Source organism: Saccopteryx leptura, chromosome 10 (assembly GCF_036850995.1).
Source record: "Saccopteryx leptura isolate mSacLep1 chromosome 10, mSacLep1_pri_phased_curated, whole genome shotgun sequence".
In the NCBI taxonomy this organism is placed as follows: domain Eukaryota; kingdom Metazoa; phylum Chordata; class Mammalia; order Chiroptera; family Emballonuridae; genus Saccopteryx; species Saccopteryx leptura.
The window spans coordinates 15,417,910-15,442,129 of record NC_089512.1 but is presented as its reverse complement, the minus strand read 5'-3'; the positions used below and the strand labels follow the sequence as shown (position 1 = coordinate 15,442,129).

General features: G+C 38.1%; 1 protein-coding gene across 17 annotated transcripts in view; it reads right to left on the bottom strand.

The window, feature by feature from the left end:
- LRRFIP2 (LRR binding FLII interacting protein 2) overlaps positions 1–24,220 on the bottom strand; it is a 109,239-nt gene that overhangs the window by 56,848 nt on the left and 28,171 nt on the right. For 9 of the 17 annotated variants that reach the window (XM_066350368.1, XM_066350374.1, XM_066350371.1 and 6 more), the window contains exons 3-9: positions 12,106–12,192; positions 10,904–10,954; positions 7,774–7,830; positions 7,642–7,686; positions 5,244–5,312; positions 2,511–2,552; positions 827–892 (exon numbers count right to left, since the gene is read on the bottom strand). In XM_066350368.1, coding sequence (XP_066206465.1) covers positions 827–892; positions 2,511–2,552; positions 5,244–5,312; positions 7,642–7,686; positions 7,774–7,830; positions 10,904–10,954; positions 12,106–12,192 — 417 coding nt within the window. The remainder of the gene's footprint in view (positions 1–826; positions 893–2,510; positions 2,553–5,243; positions 5,313–7,641; positions 7,687–7,773; positions 7,831–10,903; positions 10,955–12,105; positions 12,193–24,220) is intronic. The other 8 variants (XM_066350382.1, XM_066350383.1, XM_066350384.1 and 5 more) reach the window with 4 other exon arrangements.

Here is a 24,220-nt window from a genome sequence, read left to right as displayed (position 1 = left end):
GGCACCATGAGTCACCTCTCCCCAGAGTTCTCAATACTCAGCTCGCCAGGGTTTCTCACTAAAGTCCTCTCCATCGTATTCTCTCCTCCCTCCCTTCTGCCAGCCACGGTCTCCTGGCCCTCTCTCTGCCCCAGCAATGATCAGAGCAGGGAACTGGGAACTCCACTTCCTCTGCTGGCACTGTGGCAGCCTAACAGAAAAGAGGTGTTCCTAGCACCCGAAATAGGCATTCTGGACACACTTCCCCCACAGAAATGCTGTTTAGCAAGGTGGCTGGAATGGAGAGCACTATTAGTTCTGCAATTTAATCACATTATAAGTTAATGAGTTTTCTACAAGACGGCATGGGAACTCTGCTATCATATGCTTTATTGTTTCTACCAGAAAATTCACCCCAAGTACCCAAATTCTGACTAACAAACGTTCAGAATGAAACCTATTTGTGAGTTTAGTACTGCCTATAACAGCAAAATTAAATCAATTTTAATTTCTAAAATAAGAATAGAAATCTCAATAAACCTATTACTGAGGTATATTCCAAAGGACAGACACTATAAATGAAAATATATTGTTAATGAACTTCTTGTGACACCTTCCTAACTCTAGCCCCTGGGGTTAGTATATATTAACTTGATATTAAATCTTATAAATGAAAACAATTATTTTGAAATAAGGTTCTGATAAATCAGGTTTCAGTGTATTATCAAATTTCAACAATGCCTTAGAAGCACACCAAGACAGGTTGCAGTTTTTAAGGTCCCTAACAGTGATCAGTGAATTTTACAGCAGCACAACACACTGTAACAGGAGACACAGCAGAACTAACCAGTGGGTCTTTATGAGAACCAGAAGATCTCTTCTTCATTCCGTAAGAGTGACTGTAAGAATGATTCTGGAAGTAAATTTCTGAAGTTAAATCTCTGAAGATTAATGATCAGACAGTGAAGTTTGAAAAATAACTTAGTAAAATTATAGACAGAAAGGTCCACACGAGATGCAGAGTAATCTACATGCACTCTAATTCCATCTGTTAGTACATGACTCACTGCATCGCCTGGCTCAGATACACCACCTCTCCACACAACGCGTCTCCCCCACCTCTGCATCGCCTGGCTCAGATATACCACCTCTCCACACAACGCGTCTCCCCCACCTCCCCCCATGCCTCACAGCTCAGTGACTGGCTGAGAAGAAAAGCTCCAACACTATTAGGACACAGAGCTGGGCCGGATAACTGTGATGCCCTTCAACCCTCACGTCACTTGAGTCCATCCATCTTTATAAAGGAACGGGTGACAAGAATCCTTCCTTAGGGGTGGAAAGAGACTTTGCATGGGGCCTAGGGGGCACGATGCAGTGTGTAGAAGGTGTTATATTGAGTGAGACACTTAAAATCATGTCAACACAAGAAATTAAAAATTAAAAATAAAAGACTCCTTCTTTGGACCAACAAAAACAAGATGGAGATAACAAAGAACATATTACACTGCCCTTAGACAGTACTCTTAACCCAAGTGAGTGGTCCCAAAGCATGTACGGCTCAGGAAGAAAGAGCCGGGTGGTATGGTGATCCCACGTAGCAGTGGCATTATTAGACAATAACCTCATGAGTCCTTTGAAGACAGCACTGTCTCAACACATAACTTCTCCTAGGAGTACAGAGCCAACAGTGTATGCAGAAATAAAGAACAGCAATAGTACTGTCAGGTCAACTGGTAGACAAGAACCCTAATCTAGGTGTGTACCGCTTGCCCGAGATGAGGAAGTACAGCTAGAAGTGTCCTACCTTGTCAACAGCAGTCCACTCTAACACACCTACTGCCCTGCACAGCTAGATGCTGAATCAATAATTATACAGTCAGTTCTCTTTTTTTCTTTTGAGTACATAAATATTTCCTTTTATACATTACTCCCGGTCCTTTTAAGAGATATCCTATATGTCTAGAAACTCAGACAATCTATTGACATAATATTAATCCAAGAGAAACATGTTATAGCTTAACTTCCTTGACTAAAATATCATGCCATAAAAAACAAACCAAATCAAGGAAAAATGAATGGACACAAATGATGTTTCAGGAGTCATCTGTCACTACTGATGTCTTCTGTTCAGCAGCTTCACATGTACTAGCTTGTGACCCCTAACATTAAACACGGGGAAGCCTGTGCTGCCCTAGTTCAGTGTGTATCAAAACCCTGCTACAAACACGTGTCCCAGGGCAATGAGTGTACATCAGCTGGGCGGGTCATCATTTTAAGAAAAAATACTTCCATCTTAGTCCTGAAGAGGGAAAGAAATCATTTTTATCTGATCCTAAAATTCTGAAAGAAAAAGTTATTCAAATGTTAATTATGCCACAATTACAAAACAATCGTTTCTGCTTTGTTAGTCATATGCTTTCCCCCAAACACCGCAACAAGCCTGTGACAGTTAGTCATAATCCATGATTAGCATCATCAGGTGCTTATAAAGGAAAACTACATTTAACAGAAGGTCATGCACTACATACTAATGATGAAAGTCTTGACGATCTATCCTTGAGAGGCTCATACTGGATGTCAGAAAGAGATGAAAGGTGGTTGTATTCCCAAAATCAGAAATAAAAAGAGGGAAAAAGTAACATTTGCAAGTTTTTAAAAACACAGCACTATTTTAAAAGCTCAAAATTATTAGACACAAAAGCTATTCAATATGAATTAAAGAATATTTCCCCCCACTCTTCCCCTAGTATAAGTTCTTGCTAAAAACTATATGCAAAATTGCATGTTCTCTTTCAAATACAGTCAATAATCAGTAATGGTGAAATGATTCCATCTCAGTACACTTTCGGCAGAAGACGCCCTAAGGAAGGCTTTAAAATGCAGGAATTAAACCTTCTGAAGTTCAAAGATTAGAACTTTTTATTATTGTGACTGTTACCATCATTTCCCATCGTTTGAACAAGGCAAAAAACTAAGGCATGGACAGGCAATGAGGCAAGAGCCCGTAACTAATCGAGCTTACAGAAAACAATGGCAGCATCAAAACAAGGGAATTCCAGTGGACCTGTTCATGGACACATCCCTGAAAAACTTCCCTCAAGAACCTTCCCTAGTAAAACTGCTGAACCAAACTAGAAAGTTAGTAAGCGCACAGTATACATACAATGTGGCATTAAATATAAATCAAAGAAAAATACATAAAATGTATAAGATCAGACAACCATACTTCAGGTAGGGGCTTTAAGAAAATAAGACAATGTATCACCACATTTCAGAAGCAAGAATCTGAATTAAATAGTAACTACTTAGATTCGTGGTTTCCTACCATTAGTTTAAGCATTCTAGTTTATATTTTTAAGCAATTTTATCCAGAAAAGCAATGTATAAAACAAATAAAAGCAATGAATAAGTTCCTCAGATACTTCAGTAAACAGATCTTTCTTTTGCAACTCTTAATACCCAGTTAGGACTTAAGGAACAATATTCAAAATCTGATCTCAAATAACGTTTTCCTAAGTGAAAGCTAAAACTAATTAGTAGGTCAAAAATTAATTTATGGGTTCGACTAGTTTTTTAAAAAAATGAAATAGAAAGCAGTTTATTGTGCACACTAAGAATATGGCCCTGCAGGTTGGCTCAGTGGTAGAGCATCAGCCTGGCGTGCAGAAGTCCCGGGTTCAATTCCCAGCCAGGGTACACAGGAGAAGCGCCCATCTGCTTCTCCACCCCTCCCCCTCTCCTTCCTCTCTGTCTCTCTCTTCCCCTCCCGCAGCTGAGGCTCCATTGGAGCAAAGATGGCCCGGGCGCTGGGGATGGCTCCTTGGCCTCTGCCCCAGGCGCTAGAGTGGCTCTGGTCGAGGCAGAGCATCGCCCCCTGGTGGGCGTGCCGGGTGGATCCCGGTCGGGCGCATGCGGGAGTCTGTCTGACTGTCTCTCCCCGTTTCTAGCTTCAGGGGGAAAAAAAAAAAAAAAAAAAAAAAGAATAAATACTATTTTGTGAAATTTTTATTTCAATAATATATTTTGTATATTTATATAATATACAAACACATAGGTGCATATCTGCATGTGTATACTAGATCAGAGTGTGAAATGAGGGTGCAGTTTTTAAAAGTTTAAAATAAAGCAGTAGACCAAATTGTAAATTCTAGTTTTAATAAAACATTACAATAAGAAGTCATACAAAACCAAGGCCCTCCCTTCATGCCCAATGACACAGTCATTTACAAAAAATATTAATATATATGTATTTATCTATATTTCAACAGTATGAGGCTAAGAGATACAATTTACCACTGGTATATATTCAGTGCAAATGATATTGCAATAAATACCAAAATGTATTAGAACAAAATATCTGCATTTGCATGCTCTTCTTATACTATCCTGAAGCTAACAGAACAGGTAAGCAATAAGGAGTGCTATTACATGTGTGAAAAATCTTATTTATCCAGAATTTCCTAAATTGTGTAAAGGTGTGCATTTAGTAAATGGTATGCAATGGTTAAATGTCACTGTATGATGAGTAACATTTCCCTGAAAATAAAGTTCATTCTCAAAAGAAATTTCATATACTTCTCAGTTAACAAAATATCCTTTTTATTTAAAAAGAAAATACCACACCCAAAACATTTGTTACTCAAGCCACACATTCTAGCATATAAATTACCTCATCCTCCAGAATAGTCATGTCTTATTTCTTCTCATTCTCTCTGTAGCACCAGTGACATTTGCAAAAGGCACAGGATTTAACAAGCTGAACTGAAATTAACCTATTTCAATTTTCCCTTTCCAAAATATAACAAAGAGTTCAGCTGGTTCAAAGAGATTGCTGAATATATCTGGTAGGGAAATCCAAAGCTTGGATACTCCAATTGCTATTAGTTCAACTGGGTAAAAAAAAAAAAGAAACCCCCTCCAAAAAGTGAAAGTTGGTATTTATGTTGTTTAATAACATAATTCACAAAGGAGGGAAATGTCACAAGGAGGGAAAATGGAAAAATATGAAGGGCTCTAGCTAAAGCATTTCAAATCTGCTATTAATCTATCACAAAGTGTTAACGCGAGATGCTTATCTGAAGATTTTCATTTGGAAAAATAAAAAATCAAAAGAAAATACAGCAAACAGGTTGAAGAAACAAAGTTCAGTAAGTGCTCATTTCTATTAGAATGTACAGTATCTATTACTCAAGCCCCCGGGACTCGGGACAATCAACAGTGAATGCATAATACTACACTACACATTTTTCTGGACTACACACCATGATGTCTTTCCTTTTAGGCGTGCTGGCTCTGCTCCAATGTGTTCCAGTTATGTCCTTCGAGGAGCTCTTCAATGGAATTGAACAGTGGAGTAGTAAATGACAAAACACAAATTGCAGGCATATTAAAATAGAATTCATTAAATTATACTGAGACCATTGACATATAACCAGGAACAAACACAACAGTAAAACTCTCCACCAATGAGAAATACCAATGTAGCCTTACTGCTCTGATTCAAGATCACCTCATTTTCTTATTTTGGATGTCTAGCTTATAGTCCCCTTGTATTTCAGTATATAAAGCAGTGACCCACAATTGTAGGATTTTTTTTTAAGGCATACTGTGTTTTAAAGCAACAGGTTTTAAAATTCTACAGTCGGGGTTTTGATTTAATCCTCCCTCCCCAAACCTACCATCCACGGTCTTGAACTATCTTTGCTCTTTTTATTTTTATACAGCATTCCATAGCATTGACACTATTTCCAGCCCAAACAGCTTCCGGCAGGCCACCTTTCAAGAAGGTGGTACCTGAAAGTTAACTGGAAACATCAAAGTCCTAAGAATGCAGCATAAAAAACCACCATCTCCTTCACAGCCACGCCCTGCTAATGTTCACACATCAAATACAAGGTCCAAAGTGTTAGACTTTACCAAAACCCCCAAATTATAAGCAAATCCAATAAAATTTAGGTCGGTATTTTAGGCCATCACATTTATTTTTACAGAGAACAAAAATTGTCTACATTTTCAGCTTAATGTAGATGGAAAAGTTAATTTAAAAAGCAAATAATATGATGAAAACTTAGAACTCTCAATATTATCTATTTCAAAGAAAAAAGCATCAACTCATCTCAGTTATATTTCTTTTAAACAATGTTATTAATGAGCCTGCAGACTTATTTCCAGGAAAGTCTAAATATTTAAAATGGGCTGAATGTATACTTTCACACAGTGAAGTACTAGAGTCTCCTCCAGTGTAAAATTTTTATTAAATTTAAGTTCAAGCACTAATTTTTTTTAAATATTGGGAGCTTTACTATTTCTCCCATAGTAACAAAATTTTCATAATTACCATAATGAGTTCTGTGAGAATTCTAGATATATCTTAAATGTATCTAGTGAAATAATTTCTAAAAAGTTAAAATCAACCATTACTTTAAAGACACTCTGTATAAACAATTTCTTATTAGTTTACTTTACATTTTATTTTTTGTTTGCAGATTTGTTTTAAAAGCTCCTGAATTAGGATGGTTTTGGCATTAAACTATATACTATAATCAAGTTTCCCTGAGGCTACATACAAATTTACAATACCCAGCTTAATAGTAATTGTGTGAAACTTCATACTATGAACATCATAATGGAAAGCAAAGAAAAAGTCAGACATTTTTAAAAAGTGGGGAGAAGAGATTATTTTCAAAGCACTAAAGACATTTACCTTCTAATCCTTTGTTGACTACCTCCTTGTATGATTCTTTTAAAAATACTTAAATATATGTATACACATACACAGATATACATATGTGAGTGTGTGTGTAATCCATCTCCAGGGAGGATGACAAAAACTTATTATCTTAAAGTTTTTCTCCTGTAAAATCATTCTGAAGCTGCTGATTAGATTTCTGTAAAAGCTTGTTAATATTCTTATAAATCTAAACTTTCATAATTAACCAAAATACAGAACTTAACATGAAAGATCATTTTTCTGATGAAACATCTGGTTGTACGTGTGTGTGTGTGTGTGTATATTATCAATGTGAAAATTTTAAAAATTGCTTTAAAGCACAATTCTTTAAGAGAGAGATCAGTGTCTAGGCACAATATGCAAGCCTTTAAAAGCCATTTCTCATTATCGTGATATTCCACAATGCATGTTACAAACCTGAGACATACTACAAAATGTTAATCAAAATGCTGAAGCATGATAATTTCTGCAAATATGACAAGCAGGGAAATTTTCAAATCAGTAGCTTAATTTTTCCATGTATGATAATAAAACTATAATTAGTAATCCAAATTTCAAAATATATTTTGCTTAATAATTTTAAAACTATGAAAGTAGAAAAATCTGAAAGTGAGAACCATGCAGATGTTATTCTATAAAATCAATCTTTTTAGTTTGTGATTATTTTCCAAAATCAAAGGTCATTCTATAGAAAAAGTAAAATACTTATGATAATAGATTAAAATATTTATGATTTTAGAATTGATTTACTTATAGCAATAATTTGAGAGAAAGCATCACTGTCCAAAGGACGGACCTTGCCAATATTTTCTTTTTTTTTTTAAAAAGGCAAAGGAACATATGAACACGGTCAGATTGCTTAGGCAATGTGCTGCAGAAAGCTCAGAGAGGCAAGCTTTGCTATTGTGGAAACAACTGAAAATACCAACCCTGTGACTGCCAAGACTTCGAATGGACAATGCATCCTCAACTCCCTGATAAAAATAAAAACACAAGTTTGTGAGTGACTACATTAAATTAACGAGAAAAGTATTAGAGGCAGTTTATAGGTTATTACAAACCAGATAAGGACGATGATGACTGGACCGGTGGGAGTACCTGGCCCTTTCTGAATCTTCCTGGGAAAGGAGAAAGTACACGGAGAATTAATTCCTGAGCAGAGGGCTGTCTATCAGAACAACTCAGTGAAGATCAGTCAGTTAGGAGCACAGCGCATCTTCCTCACGGCAAGCAGGTATGGGCATCTCGGTTTCAAAAGCTGAGTTTGGGCAGCCACATGCTTCAGTTGGAAAGAAAGTAGAAAAAATCTATAGATAGATGATAGATAGATAGATAGATAGATAGATAGATAGATAGATAGATAGACAACAGACACCGGGATAACAATTAAAAAGTATACTTAAACAGAAATTGAGTTTAGCATTAAAAGTAAACTTTTCTCTTTTTTTATTGTGAATGTTAGTTTATGCAAAACAAAAAGAAATGTTTGCTCTATTACAGATGTATTAAGGAGTGTTTTGTTTTTAGGAGAGTTTGGTTATAATTTTCTGCTCACTGAAAACAATTTTTCTCCTTCACCACTTTAACTGGAAAAAAAAACCTAAATGAAATAGCCCCTGACTGTGTACTATTAACATGAAAAACTACTTATTAGAATTGGATAAATATTTTAGAGTTGGAAAAGTTAAAAAGAGTTATGCCTTAGAAATATTGCAAAGAAAATTGACCACAACCTAACAGTTGACTAAATTAAATGCAATTCTAAACTTTTCCACATTCAGCTATTAGCACTGGAACATTAAGTCCTGAATCATGTGAAATCAAATGACTAGTTCCTAAACCTAACCAACTGAAACAATAAGAAATGTCTGATCTTTCAGATTTTCCAAGTCCAAAATATTAAAGTGATTTGCATTGACTGAGAATCTATACTCAGCTGGTCCAAATGGGGTCACAGTTGATGACAGCGATGAAATCAATACCTCAAATACCCCATGACCATACAGCATGATTATTATACAGGCAGAACAAACGGATGTAGCAATGCCTGATGACTCATTTCAAATAAGAAATAGTAATTCAACTAAAACGCCACAATGAATGCCTTATTTTGGTCATGATTTTGCGTATAATTCCAAAAAACTCTTGTCATCTGCTGTGTGCATTGACACATTTGATCTATGTGTTCAGAAGTCTATTTAAAAGGACCAGGATAATTCAAGGAGTCAATATCCCCTCCCCCAATAAGGTGTTCTGATCTTTAGGAATTAATCAATGATTTACATTTCCAATACATAATAGATACATGTAATCTGCAGGAAGCCAAGCAAACTTCTTCCCTTTGTTTGATTATTAGCTGGTACCATAACAGTTTTAGGGGCATGTATGTTTAGCCCAGCAGGGTAAGTTTATTAAGTGGTGACCAGTTCTAGGCCAGTTAACTTGGTCAGATTAAAAAAGACTTGTGCTACAAAGGCAGGTTAATTTTACATGTCCCCTCCTAGTATTATATGGGGTACTAGAGTGACAGACATGGTTAAATGTTCAGGGATTCATTATAAAATGAATAAAAATGTTCTTTTATTCATTTTATCCTTTCTTTTCATTCCACCTATCACACAACAGCACTTTTTAAAAACCTACCTCTAAAGAGCACATCCCATTAAAGATGCAACAAAGACAAATGAATTTAATTTTAGAACTATAATACATGAAAGAAGAAATTAAACTAATATTTGCATGGAAAATTTGCAGGCAAAAGTGATTTCTTTTATTCACAGAAAACATTCTAATGCATGATTAGTAATATTAATCAGGTTACATGCAGAAGACACTTAACAGATTCCACTCCAAAGTAATCAAACATCTTTTGTCTCGTTTTTCTTAAAGATCACAGTGTGAAGTATGACTAAGTTTTAAATTTGTAGGTCACTACAGTCATAAACATTTTAATTCTTATTATGCCCTAAAATGCTGCTACAGAAGGGATTTGCTTATGAAAGTTTGCTGACTTAGCAGCAATTAGACAGTGCTTCTAACCCATTAAGAATCACATACTCCTTTGTGTATCTGCTGATAAAACTACCCATGGGAATGTCACATTAAAAAAATATATATATATATATATATCTCCCTGGCTGGCTGGCTCAGTGGCAGAGCATTGGCCTGGCATGTGGAAGTCCCGGGTTCAATTCCCAGCCAGAGCACACAGGAGAAGCACCCATCTGCTTCTCCACCCTTCCCCCCCCCTCCTTCCTCTCTGTCTCTCTCTTCCCCTCCTGCAGCCAAGGCTCCATTGGAGCAAAGTTAGCCCGGGCACTGAGGATGGCTCTGTGGCCTCCACCTCAGGTGCTAGAATGGCTCCGGTTACAATGGAGCAATGCCCCAGACGAGCAGAGCATCGCCCCCAAGTGGGCTTGCCAGGTGGATCCCAGTCGGGCGCATGCAGGAGTCTGTCTCTCTGCTTTCCCTCTCACTTCGGGGGGATATATATATATATATATATATAAATTTCTGTGTGAGATTTTAAGGCTTCACACCCTGTCCGCAAGCCTATTCACATACCAAGTTAAGAACCCCTGGAATAGGAGGAGATAACTGGGGAGCTCATGAACACCGAAAAAAGGGTTCAAATTTAGGCATGATTCACAGCAACTAAGATGTACTGGTTCTCAATTTGCTCTTATAGTTAACAAATTCGGAGGTGGTGGTAGAAGATTTAAAAAGGAAATGAGAGAACTAGAAAAAAATTAAGAGTAATTTTCAGAGGAGATGAAAGAATGATTTGGTTCCTCTCTCAGTAAAGACTCTGCTCACTTAGTTTCTAAAAAAAGAGAGAGAGAGAGAGAAAGGAAGAGGAGAGGGCAAGGGGGAAAGAGGAGGAGACACTGAGAGAGGGACAAATTTAAAGGAGAGAAAAACAAACCCACAGAAGGAAAACATACTCATTAACTCAATCTTTCTTGGTCAGGAGTACTCCTGAGAGGCGAGGCTGTAGTGTAGACTACAACAGAAATGGCTGAACTACAAGTACATATTTGGTCCACTCTAGACAGAAGAGAGACTCTCTGACCTTTAGGTTCAAACATGCCAAACACTGCTACTTTGCAAACTATTAGTCAATGTTTTACTTCAAGATTGCATTATTTCAGCAACTGATCACAACATGCAGGACAGGCAATCCTGGCCTACCAGCCACTTGTGAATCTGTCCCCACTTTCGATCAAAGGAATGATGAGAATGCTAAAAATGCAAAAGTTTCAAAAACTGAAGAGCTTCCAAATTACTACATTCTCTGAAAAGTCTTAATCATATACATTTGCCCTGAAGAACAATGACTGTTGACGCAAAGTAAGTTACACATTCAAAATACAGAAAATTACTAAGCTAAATGCTCATTATAAATAGAACTTATATTTAATAATTATCTCCTTATAATTTATAATTTTAGGAGTATAAAAGACAATGCATTACAACATTTTCATTTCAAGCTAAGAACTGCGTTCATTGGTTGATCATATGAACTGATTTGCTTTTGGTTTTCAGCTTTAACAATATGGAAACTATACACTTCTCTTAAACCCATTAGCAGAAGACCCACTACCAATATCAAAATAAAGTGTTTAATACTATCCTGCAGATTTTGTCCCCTTTGTACTAATAACGGCATCAGAAATATTTTTTATGGCAATTTTCAGAGCTAGGTCAATGTAAGAAGAAAAGAGTAAAAAAAGAGTATGTTTCATGATGAAGCAGTCTGATCTTCATCTGCCCATGTTTTTTCTAATTTTGGTTCTGTTTTTCTTCCTCATGACAAAAGCATACTGAAATTTATGAACTACAGAAAAACATAAGAATAAAATAAAATCAATCATACTTCCACCACAGACAAAGCAAAGTATTGATAAAAGTACTTCTTTCTAGTGGTTTTTGACTCTATATATGGGCACCAGGTGTTATAACACAAAATTGGAGCTCGACAAATCTTACAGTTTGTTTATTTGTTTGCTTTTTCATTTTCTTATGAGTAATTTTTCCATTATTAAATATGCTTAAAAGCTGTAAGGCTGAATGACTTCACAGTGATTTAGTATATAGAAATAATAATTAATTAAAATTCTAGACATCTAGAACTATAGTAAATACCTTTGTCATCTCTAAGCATACTTTTAGCTAATAAGTAAAGCACTTATAATGCTATAACTTACAACCCTGTACAGAGTCAGAGCTGTATGTGTTGCTGATGATGGAGGATGGGTTGTTAAAATGCGTACAACAGGTTATACTCTTCCCAGGGCTTCAAAGGGAAGCAGATTTACTTCAGAAGGAAACCGGCCATGCAGTGGTTTTCTGAGATCAGCATGAAATTAGGGTTATTCCTGATTCCCGATTACCTCTTTTTGCTGGCGTTCCAGTTCTCGCATGCGAATATCCCTTGCTTCTGCCCGGGCAGCCCGTTTTGCTGCCAGCCGCGCCTCTGCCTGCAAAGTAATATCAAGATTCAGCTTTACGGAAAAACAGCAATCACCACTGCCTCTACCCCAGCCTGGAGCATCAGGAGCAAACGGGAGGTGACCTTCCATATGGGTCGGGGGAGAGGGGGGGGGATGGACATGATGTCATGTATCAGCAGTTTGACTGACTTCACTCAGCTCCTATAAACTCATTGCTTTCTCTAGTCCCAGAGTTTCTCCTAAAATTTGGCCCTTACCTTTAACTGCCTGCCCTGATTATACATTCAAAACATTTCACAAATTCATTAGATGTCTCTCCAACCTTGCTTTTCCCAGAATGTCTTTCCCTATCAATTCAGGCACACAAACTAGAAACACCAGAACCAGCCTCGACTTCATTCTGGGCATTGCCAATATTCATCTCCAAGTATTGTCAATTCTCCACCGCTGATTTTTTTCTCACAAACCCATCTTGGCCTTCTTTATTCCCACTGCTTCTGCTTGTTTCAGAAACTCTTCGTATCTCTCGCTCTTTAAATTGAGATATAACTCACCACTTACAAGTATACAACTCAGTGGTTTTCAGCCTCTTCACGAGGGCGCACAACTCTCACTACTATCTAACTCCAGGATATTTCCATCACTCCAGAAAGAATCCCCGTGCTCATTAGCAGTCACTCCTCATTACCCCCTCCTTCCTGCTCCTGGCAACACTAATCTACTTTCTGTCTCTACAAATTTGCCTGTTCTGACATTTCATCTAAATGAAATCATTCAATAGGGACTTTTCCTCTCTTGCTTGGAAACTGTAACTGTCTCTAAATCCATCTACTTGCACCCAGAATCTGCCCTATAAGTCATCTTCTCCATGGTTACAAGATGCCTTTCAAAACACATTTCTGATCATGCCATTCTGCTCTGTAAACTTCTCCACTGTCTCTCCATTACTTATGGTGAAAGCAAAAACCCCATGGACTAGCACAAAGAAAAGAAAGAGAGAAGAAAAGCAAGAACAGAAATAAGGTTCCTCCCAGTCAGATCTCCGCCTTGTTTCCTAGTACTTGTTCCACATGTACCAGCTGCTGCCATCTGCCACCACTCCTGGACTCTGCGTATTAAGCCTCTCTTCACAGACTGCTTCCACGGCAGGAGGTAGTCTCTCTTATTCTGCTACAATATTACCTTCCATGAACATCGCCCCCAGTCCCTCTTTTATAGAGTAATACTGTATGCAGCACATGCGGTTTTATTATGCTGCATTGAAATGACAAGCTTCTGTCACCCCACAACTCAGATGCCTCAATGTCTGCTAAGTAAACAAAAGAATTTCAAGCCGCAGGCCAAGTTTCAAGGAAATGAGACAAGGAAATAGCTTGATGCACCACATGAAACAAAAATCGTCTCTCTGGTTTCTACCCTGTAGTGGTTTCCTCTGTTTTTGGCCACATCCTAACTGTGATTTTGATCTCCCCTTCTGATATCTACAGCAGTTGTTTCTTCTCATTTGTTCTATTTGTGTCTAAGACGTAGACTAGTAAGTGATTTCGAGGTTTAAAAGGATCCACTGTGTGTAAGCAATTATTGCTACGTGCCAAAAATACACAGTAAGATAAGACATCTCTGCCCAAAAGAAGCTCACAATCTGATCGAAGGAGACAGAAACACAATGCCTATGAGGAAGGAAGCATGCAAGAGGGAGCAATTACGCTATGCCTGGCAAGGTCACAGCAGGCTTCTAAGAAGAAGAGACAGTTCAATAGTTAATACTTATTCAACTACCCAGTTTTGGCAATTTCCCAGTCTGAGCAACTGGCCTTTCAGTAGCAAATACCCTACCAAGCAACTGCAAACTACCAACCTCCAGCTCAAAACACTGACATGACCAGAGCAATTAGTCTTCTCACATCGGTTTTACGCTGGCCTCGATCCTTAAGAAACCCATACCCCACCTTCTCTTTAAAAACACTAAGCTCTGCCTTCTTTATCCCTCGGTGAGTGGGTACCACTTTCTTAACTAGAGTTTGTATCTTACAGAGAAAGACTACAAGTCTAAATTATGCTTCAGCAGACAGCAAATACTTTTTTAAATTACAAAGTATCATTTTCCTGGGAAAAATTTTCAAAACTCTTTTTCTAATTTAAGAAAGCTATAGTAGTGTCATCCCAATAAATTCAGTTAAAAAAATAATAAGAAAGCCACAGCAATGTGTAAAAATTCTCATTTCCATGTTTATTAGCTTTGTACTTATAGCCTCCCTTAGAAATTTATCAAGAACGCCAATTTCATTCTTCTAATGTCTGTGGCCACTTTTGCACAAGATACTAAAATGACACCTCCCTCACTAAGCCAAAATTATAGCTCATTGGAATCTATTCTTTAATAAAACTTCTTCCACAACAAAAGGGAAAGGAGCCCAATTCCTGTGTATAAGAAAGAACACGAAAGAACACGGACTTCGGAGCCACAAAAACACCCTTCGCTTCCCTTTGTTTAGACAACATTATCAAAACTCAGACGTTACTCCCCTTGGAGATGGGCTTGAAGAAGGCCACTAAACAAACTTAACAGAAATAAACAGGATTTAAAACTACTCTATCTGGTTCTTTGGAAACACTGCTACCAGATACCTGAGGCAGGGCTCATAGCAAGAGAAACAAGGAGCGAACAGTTACTCCAGACAAAACACGTGTTCTATACTTAAACTCAACAATTTCCAAACTTTTTCATCTCATGGCATACATAAACTAATTACTAAAATTCTACAGCACACCAAAATATATATATATTTTGCCTACATGACAAAAAAAAAAAAGGAATGATTTTGATTCATTCACACCAGACGGCTACTGTTGTGCTGGCTGTTACCATTTTTTAATTTGATCTAAGGTAAATAGGTCAGTGCCGCTGACTACACAGTCAGGTAATGCAGGTTTTAAAACTCCTGCGGCACACCAGTGTGCCTGCCGTGGCTCATGGGTTGGTAATCCTGCTCATACTGATACATTTTTTTTTCTTTCTTTTTTTTTTTTTTAATTCATTTTAGAGAGGAGAGGGAGACAGAGAGAGAGAGAGAGAGAGAGAGAGAGAGAAGGGGGGAGGAGCTAGAAGCATCAACTCCCATATGTGCCTTGACCAGGCAAGCCCAGGGTTTCGAACTGGTACTGATACATTTTTAAAGAGACCAATTCTAGGACCAAATGCTAGAAGTTAACGCTAGCATTTCCCCATCAGAATATAATCACACGAAAGAGCTGCTACAGATTGAACACTTACTGCACACATATAAAATAAACGGGATGTAACAATAAAGGGCCACAAAAATGTACCTAAATTCAAAACAAAGTTGGCTAAAAAATTAAACACAGGATTACCACTGGATCCAATAATCCCACTACTGGGTATATAGGTCCAACAATTGAAAGCAGAAACTCAAACAGATATGTATATACCAACCTTCATAAGCAGCATTACTCATAATAGTCAAAAGGTTTCAGAAACAATCCAAATGTCCATCAGCAGATGAATGGATAAACAAAACGAGTTATATATGTGTATGCAAAAGGGGTGCTGGAATAGATCGTAAATTCCTTACTGAGCAGGTCATGAGGGTTAGTCATGCCCCAGCCCTAGAACCTCTTTAGTGAAAGGTTTTAGAGCAAGCCCTGTCTGTTGTTCTTGCCCATCTAGGTGAACACACCTTTAAAATGCCAGAATACTCTCAAAGGTGGGACCACGCTCGAGAGAGCACACAGTCTCGTCAGCCACCCTATAATCCAATCCCTGCCTTGCTTCCTCCCCTCTTCCTGTAACCTTCCTTAGATTCCCTCCTTCATTCTAAATGAATAAAAAAACTGCAAACTGTTATTCTGAGGAGCATTTGAAGTCTTGCTCCCCAGTATATGTTATTAGTTTTGACTCAAACTCTTATCAAGAGTTACTACAGGTTTGGACATTCTTACATTGATACGTAGACACACGGAATACTATTCAGCCTCACAAAAAAGGAAATGTTGATACATGCTACATGTAAGAACATGAAAGACACGTTAAGTGAAATAAGCCAGACACAAAAGACCAAATACTGTAAGATTCTTAAGAATAGCCAAGCACCATCAGGATAGAAAGTAGAACAGTGGTTGCCACTGACTGGAGGAGGAGGACATGGGGAGTGGTTATTAAAAAGGCACAGTTTCAGGATAGGATGAAGAGCAGGTTCTGGAGACAGATGACAGTCATGGGTGCACAACAATGTAAATGTATTTAATGCCAGTGAACTGTACACTTAAAGAGAATTAAAGAGGTAAATCCTGTTATGTATATTTTACCACGTCCAGGAACTGGAAATTCAGAGTCAAAAGTGACCTGTGAAGTCAAGTAGGTCATAAGACCAGGTCTCTAGAAATGATTCTGATTATATTTTTAAGCATTAGGCCCATTAAAGCAGATTAAAGGAAATAACATCCAATTGGATAGGTATAAAAATTTACTCTTCCTAGAGCAGTGAAAATGGCAACACAAAAAGTAAAGATAGGTCCTGGCCGGTTGGCTCAGTGGTAGAACGCCGGCCTGGTGGGTGGAAGTCCCGGGTTTGATTCCCAGTCAGGCCACACAGGAGAGGCGCCCATCTGCTTCTCCTCCCCTCCCCCTCTCCTTCCTCTCTATCTCTCTCTTCCCCTCCCACAGCCAAGGCTCCACTGGAGCAAAGTTGGCCTGGGTGCTGAGAATGGCTCCATTGCCTCCCCCTCAGGCACTAGAATGGCTGTGGTGGAAACGGAGCAGTGCCCTAGATGGGCAAAGCATTGCCCCCTGGTGCGCATGCCAGGTGGATCCTGGTCGGGCACATGCAGGAGTCTGACTGCCTCCCTGCTTCTAACTTCGAAAAAATACAAAAAAAAAAAAGAAAAGAAAAGTAAAGATATATTTGAATAGATAGAATTAAATCCATTTCTCACTAAATACTTGGGGCAAATGGGGAAAAAATGAAAGCAAACATCATGGGCTTTCATCACCCCTGGAACAAATACTTTATGTTATGTAACTCATAAACCTTCTAAATTTGTAGAATGCTCACTTTATCACTGAATCAACCATTAGGAATTGTATAATGACCAGAGAAAGAACTTGCAGGAAAAAATGAGAACTGAATATGTATGTATAGTATGGTCTGTGTTCTTCTGCATTAGGGAATTTTCCCTCATCAGCACAGTTTTATATTTATGCTTCTTTGGAATTTTAAAAATAAAAGTAGATGGGATGCAATAAAAATACAAATAACTCTATATTAAAATGGGCCAAAGATCTGAACAAACATTTCTCTAAGGAAGATATACAAATGGCCTATAAGCACATAAAAGACATGCAACAACACTGGTCATCAGAAAAATATAAATTAAAACCACGGTGAGATACCACTTCATACCCACTGACTAGGATGGCTATAATAAAAAAAAAATTTTAAGCAAAATTACTATTGTTGGCAAGGATGTAGAGAAATCAGAACCTTCCTTCATTGCTGGTAGAAATATAAAATGGTGCAGCCTCTCATGAAAACAGCTTAGCAGTTCCTCAAAACATAAACAATAATACCCAGCATCCACCTCTAGATATATACCTAAGAAAAATGAGACTATATATGTCCACAAATAATCCTGCACACGAATGTTCATTAGCAGCATTATTCATAATTGCCTAAAATAATGGAAACAACCCAAATGTTCAACTTGTGAATAAACAAAATGAGGTATTATCATACAATGGAATATTACTTAGCCATAAAAAGAAATACTGACAGAGGCTGCAACATGGATGATCTTAAAATCATTATGCTAAGTGATAGAAGTGTTGCCTAATTCCATTTGTATTTATATAAAATGTGCAGAACAGGCAAATACAGAGGCCGGGGAAGGGAAAGACAGAAAGTGACGGCTAATTGCCATGAAATGTTCTGCAATTAGAAAGTGGTGAGTACTGTTGGTGGGACTGTAAAGTAGTACAACCATTATGGAGGAAAGTATGGTGGTTCCTCAAAAAACTGCAAATAGAACTACCTTATGACCCAGCAATCCCTCTACTGGGTATATACCCCAAAACCTCAGAAACATTGATACGTGAAGACACATGTAGCCCCATGTTCATTGCAGCACTGTTCACAGTGGCCAAGACATGGAAACAACCAAAAAGCCCTTCAATAGAAGACTGGATAAAGAAGATGTGGCACATATACACTATGGAATACTACTCAGCCATAAGAAACGATGACATCAGATCATTTACAGCAAAATGGTGGGATCTTGATAACATTATAAGGAGTGAAATAAGTAAATCAGAAAAAAACAAGAACTACATGATTCCATACATTGGTGGAACATAAAAATGAGACTAAGAGACATGGACAAGAGTGTGGTGGTTACCAGGGGTGGGGGGAGGGAGGACAGGGGGAGAGTTAGGGGGAGGGGGAGGGGCACAGAGAACTAGATAGAGGGTGGCGAAGGACAATCTGACTTTGGGCGAGGGGTATGCAACATAATTTAATGACAAAATAACCTAGACATGTTTTCTTTGAATATATGTACCCTGATTTATTAATGTCATCCCATTACCATTAATAAAAATTTATTTAAAAATTAAAAAAAAAAAAAAAAAAAAAAAAAAAAGAAAGTGGTGAGTAAATATACTAAACAACACTGAAATTCCCTTAAAATAATGAATTACATGGTATGTAAATTATATCTCAATTTAAACATTTTTAAATAGGTGATACTGGGTACATAAAAATAGATAATGCCTAATAAGATAAACTAATAGTAAAATACATAAAATTCAATATAAAAACAGGAGAAAGGGAATCTAATGATCTAGTATGTTGGAAAATGCCAGCTTACACCTTTTTTAAAAAATCAGTCTTTAGTAAAATACATCATGAATTTCCAAGAAAAGGGCAAAATAAAGCATTTCTCAGACTTACATGACCACACTGCTAAATAAACCCTAAGTAATTCTTCAAGGATCATGCTCCAAGGAACACATATGGAAAATAATAAGCTTGTGGCAGTATATTAGAATCCAATTCAAACTGCACTAATTCTGCTAAGAGGTAAACTTACCTCTGATTTTAATATTTATAAAATTAAATAATATCAGAATAATCTTAGAATCAAAACCCAAACTTTCAAAATAATGTGGAAGATGAGACCTCGCACTCGTATTACTACCATCATTTGAGCACCAACTCGGCAAAGCTAGGTGCTTATTTTCCTCTATTCCACAAAGTAACTCCTTGAGTATAGAAAGATCCAGTAACTTGCCCAGTTGCCCCTGAAATGCCCATCCTAAGAATGTGACTCCAATTAACATTCTTAACCTCGTTGCTACCCTTGTATCTTTAAACCCCAAATATAAAAGCATATCCTTAGATAAATTATGTTTACTTTAGATGAATTATCTTAGGATTTTCAATGTAGCATAGATTCTTTTTTTTTTCTATGAAACTGTAACTTTCTGAGTCTTGTATCTTTAATCATGACTTTTCCCCAGATGTAGATAATCTTCTTTGCTGTACACATCCCTTCCTCTCATCTTTGACTCCACATTTTCCATTACCAGCCAATGAGAATGACTCAAATCTAACATCTCAAGCCTACACTTCTGTCTAGTGTGTCTCTTAACAAGCTCCAAGTGAATAAAAGCAACCTCATCTTCCCCCAGTGAATGGGGTTTGCTTTCCTATTTTCCACAGAAATGAAACCCTTGTCACATTTGTTTGGAACCCAAGGTCTCAGGGTTTGAACTTGTAACCTCAGCATTCCAGGTCAGCGCTTTAGCCACTGTGCCAACCCAGGTTAGGCTGGCCTGAAATGTTTCTGTTGAGAAAACAGCTGACCGTCTTATGGGGGCTCCCTTGTAGGGTAACTAACTGCCTTTCTCTCACTGCTTTCGGCATATAATATTTTCCAGAAAGAATAAAACATGAAAATGAATACTCAAATGCCTTTATGAAAAGGGAAACCTCTAGTTTTAACATTTTTGCCCTACTGTGATCATATGATGTTTTTAAAGAGAGGCAAATTAATTTTTTGTAATTTGACAGAAATGCACCAAACTGAACCAAATCCGGAATTGCATGCCTGCAGGTATATCTACAATATAAAACCCATGCAACTGGCATGAGTAATAGAGATAGGTATAGTCTGGACCTCTACAGTCTACTTTGATTTCAAGAAATCTGAAACACAAAACGGTAGGAAGTACACCATTCAAGGAAAAGGACTAATTCAGGTAGCGAGGACTCAGAGTTTACTGTTTCATTATGTTTATTCTTCTGGCACTCATGCCAGAAGAAACCTGAAAGACAAAGTAAGAGGCACAATATTTATTGCGTTGCTATGGTTTCCCAATTAGCAAATAAAAATCACTACTCAATTTCCTAGCAACATCCCTTTAGTAAGACATCTTAGATACCATTTTTCTTACACTGTAATTATGTTTAACCGCCTTTTTAAAGCTTTTGATAGTTGAAGACCAAATATTTAACTTTTTCTGAGTATCAACACCAATATATATCAGATAAAATCTAGGGATTTTAACCCATTTTCTTCTGATGTAAAACAACTATATCTGCCTTTTATTCAAAAGATAGCAAAATATGTTTTGGAATGAAAAGAGGAAATTTAAGAATACACACTTTATTACAGAGGTCTAAATATAACCTGCCTGACAAGTGCTGGTATAGTGAATAGAGCATAGAGATTAATTTTGAAGGAGCTAAAAATAGAGGAACTAGTCCATTATGTAATACTTGTTTAGTGTCTGTTATCTTCTCTAGAACCTTAGATACATAAGGGAAATAACCATGTTAATCCTGTCCATTCCATATCATCTGTGCCTAACACAGCTTCTGCAAAGAGCAGAAACATTTACTGAATGAAGGACATTCCAAAGTCATGTTTCTTGGTTTTTACTTTTGAGAGTAAGAGAGGAAGGGAAAGAGAAGAGAGTGAGAAGCATCAACTCAGTTTCTTCACTTTAGTTGTTCATTGATTGTTTCTTTTATTTTTTTGTATTTTTCCAAAGTGAAAAGCAGGGCGGGGGGGGGGGGTAGACAGACTCCTGCATGCACCTGACTGGGATCCAGATGGGCACCTCTCCTGTGTGCCCTGGTGGGAATCAAACCCGGGACTTACACACACCGGGCCGACGCTCTACTGCTGAGCCAACCAGCCAGGGCCTGATTGCTTCTTGTACGTGCCTTGACCATAGGGCTCCAGCTGAGCCAGTGACCCCTTGCTCGAGCCAACAAACATGGGCTGCAAGCCAGCAACCCTGGGATCATGTCAATGACCCCACACTCAAGCTGACATTCCCAGCTAAGCTAACGAGTTTGCACTCCATCAGGTGATCTCAGGATTTCGAACCTGGGACTTCAGCGTTCCAGGTCAATGTTCTTTACTGCACCATCACCAACCAGTAAAGCTCATGCTTCTTTTTTAAAAACTCTTATTCTCAAATGAAAGATGGTATTAATGCTCTTCATTACTACTGATATGATCATTCTTTTGCATTTATAAAAGCTATTATCCTTGCTACAAGTTTTTTATCCTTAATTCCTTGTGGCCTAAAAATGAATAAATTTGGCCCTGGCAGGTTGGCTCAGCGGTAGAGAGTCGGTCTGGCGTGCGGAGGACCCAGGTTCGATTCCCGGCCAGGGCACATAGGAGAAGCGCCCATTTGCTTATCCACCCCCCCTCCTTCCTTTCTGTCTCTCTCTTCCCCTCCCGCAGCCAAGGCTCCATTGGAGCAAAAATGACCCAGGCAATGGGGATGGCTCCTTGGCCTCTGCCCCAGGCGCTAGAGTAGCTCTGGTCGTGGTAGAGCGATGCCCCAGAGGGGCAGAGCATCGCCCCCTGGTGGGCAGAGCATCGCCCCTGGTGGGCGTGCTGGGTGGATCCCGGTTGGGCGCATGCGGGAGTCTGTCTGATTGTCTCTCCCCGTTTCCAGCTTCAGAAAAATACAAAAAATAAAAATAAAAATAAATAAAAATGAATAAATTACTCAAACAAAACAGCAAAATAATATGAAAAGATCATTCGCTCTAATGAGCGATTACAATGAGCATTCCATAAAACAATAATAATGGACAGTATCTTTTAACATAAACACAATTCTTCCCTTTGTATACTCCTTCTCAGGCAGCTAAACCATAATCCAGATCCACAAAATTTTGGTTCTCATTACTGGATGCCTAGAACGGCAATTACCTCCTTAGGCAGCATGATGAAATCTATCCAAGTGCCCATTAACAAATAAACGGATAAACAAGATGTTAGATGTATATACTTCTTCCCCATAACGTTTGTAGAACCAAAGCAGAGCACTGCCCAGGCTGTCTCCTGTCGCTGCTTCTACTGGAAGCCTTTGTTTCACCGTCCCCAGCTTTAATAGGTGTATCCTAAAAGTCTAACTAAATAAATAAATAAAAATAAAAGGGGGTAAAAAGAAATGAAGTTCTTATACTTGCTAGAACGTGGATAAATCTTGGAGACATGATACTAGGTGAAATAAGCCAGACTCAAAAGCACAAATACTATATAATTCCACGTACATAAAATATCCATCAAATACAAGAGACATACAGTAGGTTAAAAGTTACCAGGGGCTGGGAGAGAGGGAAGTGGGAAGTTATTACCTAATGGTTACAGAATTTCTGTGTGGGGTGATGAAAAGATTTTAGAAACAGATAGTGGTGATGGTTAAACAACAGAGTGAATATAATTAATGACACTAAATTGTACACTTAAAATGTTTAAAATTGCAAATTTTGTTATATATATTTTAACTTTTTTTCTTTTTTTTTAGCAAGAGACAAGAGACAGACAAGAAGGGAGAGAGATGAGAAACATCAACTCATAGTTGCAGAACTTAAGTTATTCATCAATTGTTTCTCATATCTGCCTTGATGGGGGGACTCCAGCTGAGCCAGTGACCCCCTTGCTCAAGCCAGAGACCCTGGACTCAAGCCAGTGACCTAGGGCTTCAAGCCAGAGACCTATAGGCTCAAGTCAGTGACCATGAGGTCATGCTTATGATCCCATGCTCAAGCCGGCGACCCTGCGCTCAAGCTGGTGAGCCCGTGCTCAAAGCAAATGAGCCTGCACTCAAGCCAGCAACCTTGGGATTTCACACCTGGGTCCTCAGCATCCCAGGTCAACACTCTATCTACTGTGCTACCACCTGGCCAGGCTATTTTAACAATTTTTAAAAATTAATAATGTAATACACCAAAGCCATTGATATACACTTGAATTACATACTCCAAATGGATAGCAGCCACAAATGTTAAACTGCCATAAAGTTTCCTTTCTTCCTTCTGATTACAAATAGGTTTAAGCACCAAATTATGTTCACATGTGAATTCTGCTCAAGATAAATATCTATGAAAACTATTTGCTAGTCTCAACTTCATAAAAGATATTCAATTTCTATACCTGTCATTGATCCTTCAGATTTAAGAGAACTGTGCATTATGAGCGTGAATTTTCTCAGGATTCTGGACCTTGAAAGAAATCACAGAATTTTAGAGCTGGAAGAACACTCTGATCATCAGGTCAAAAACTAAGCAAGAGATATCCAAGATGGCAGAGGAGTAGCAGGAAGTTACACTCACCTCCTTCCAGGGCCAAACTAGAATTACAACTAAATTACTGAAGAATCATCCTGAATAACCAACTGAAGACCAGTTGAAGAGAAGTCTTATAACCAATGATTTATAGAAGAAGCCACATCAAGACTGGTAGGAAGGGTAGAAATGTGAAAAGGGGTAGCCCCACTCCCATGGGCTGTGGCTGAAAATCCAGAGTGATATCTCAGCTGCAAAGGTTTCCCCTTTAGAAGCAAGTGGTCTCAACCCCATGCAAGGCTCCCTAGCCCAGAGAATCAGACAAAGACAAAGACAGAATCTTAAAAACAGTGAGAGAAAGGCAGTTAGTTACCCTACAAGGGAGCTCCCATAAGACTGTCAGTTGATTTCTCAACAGAAACATTTCAGGCCAGCCTGACCTG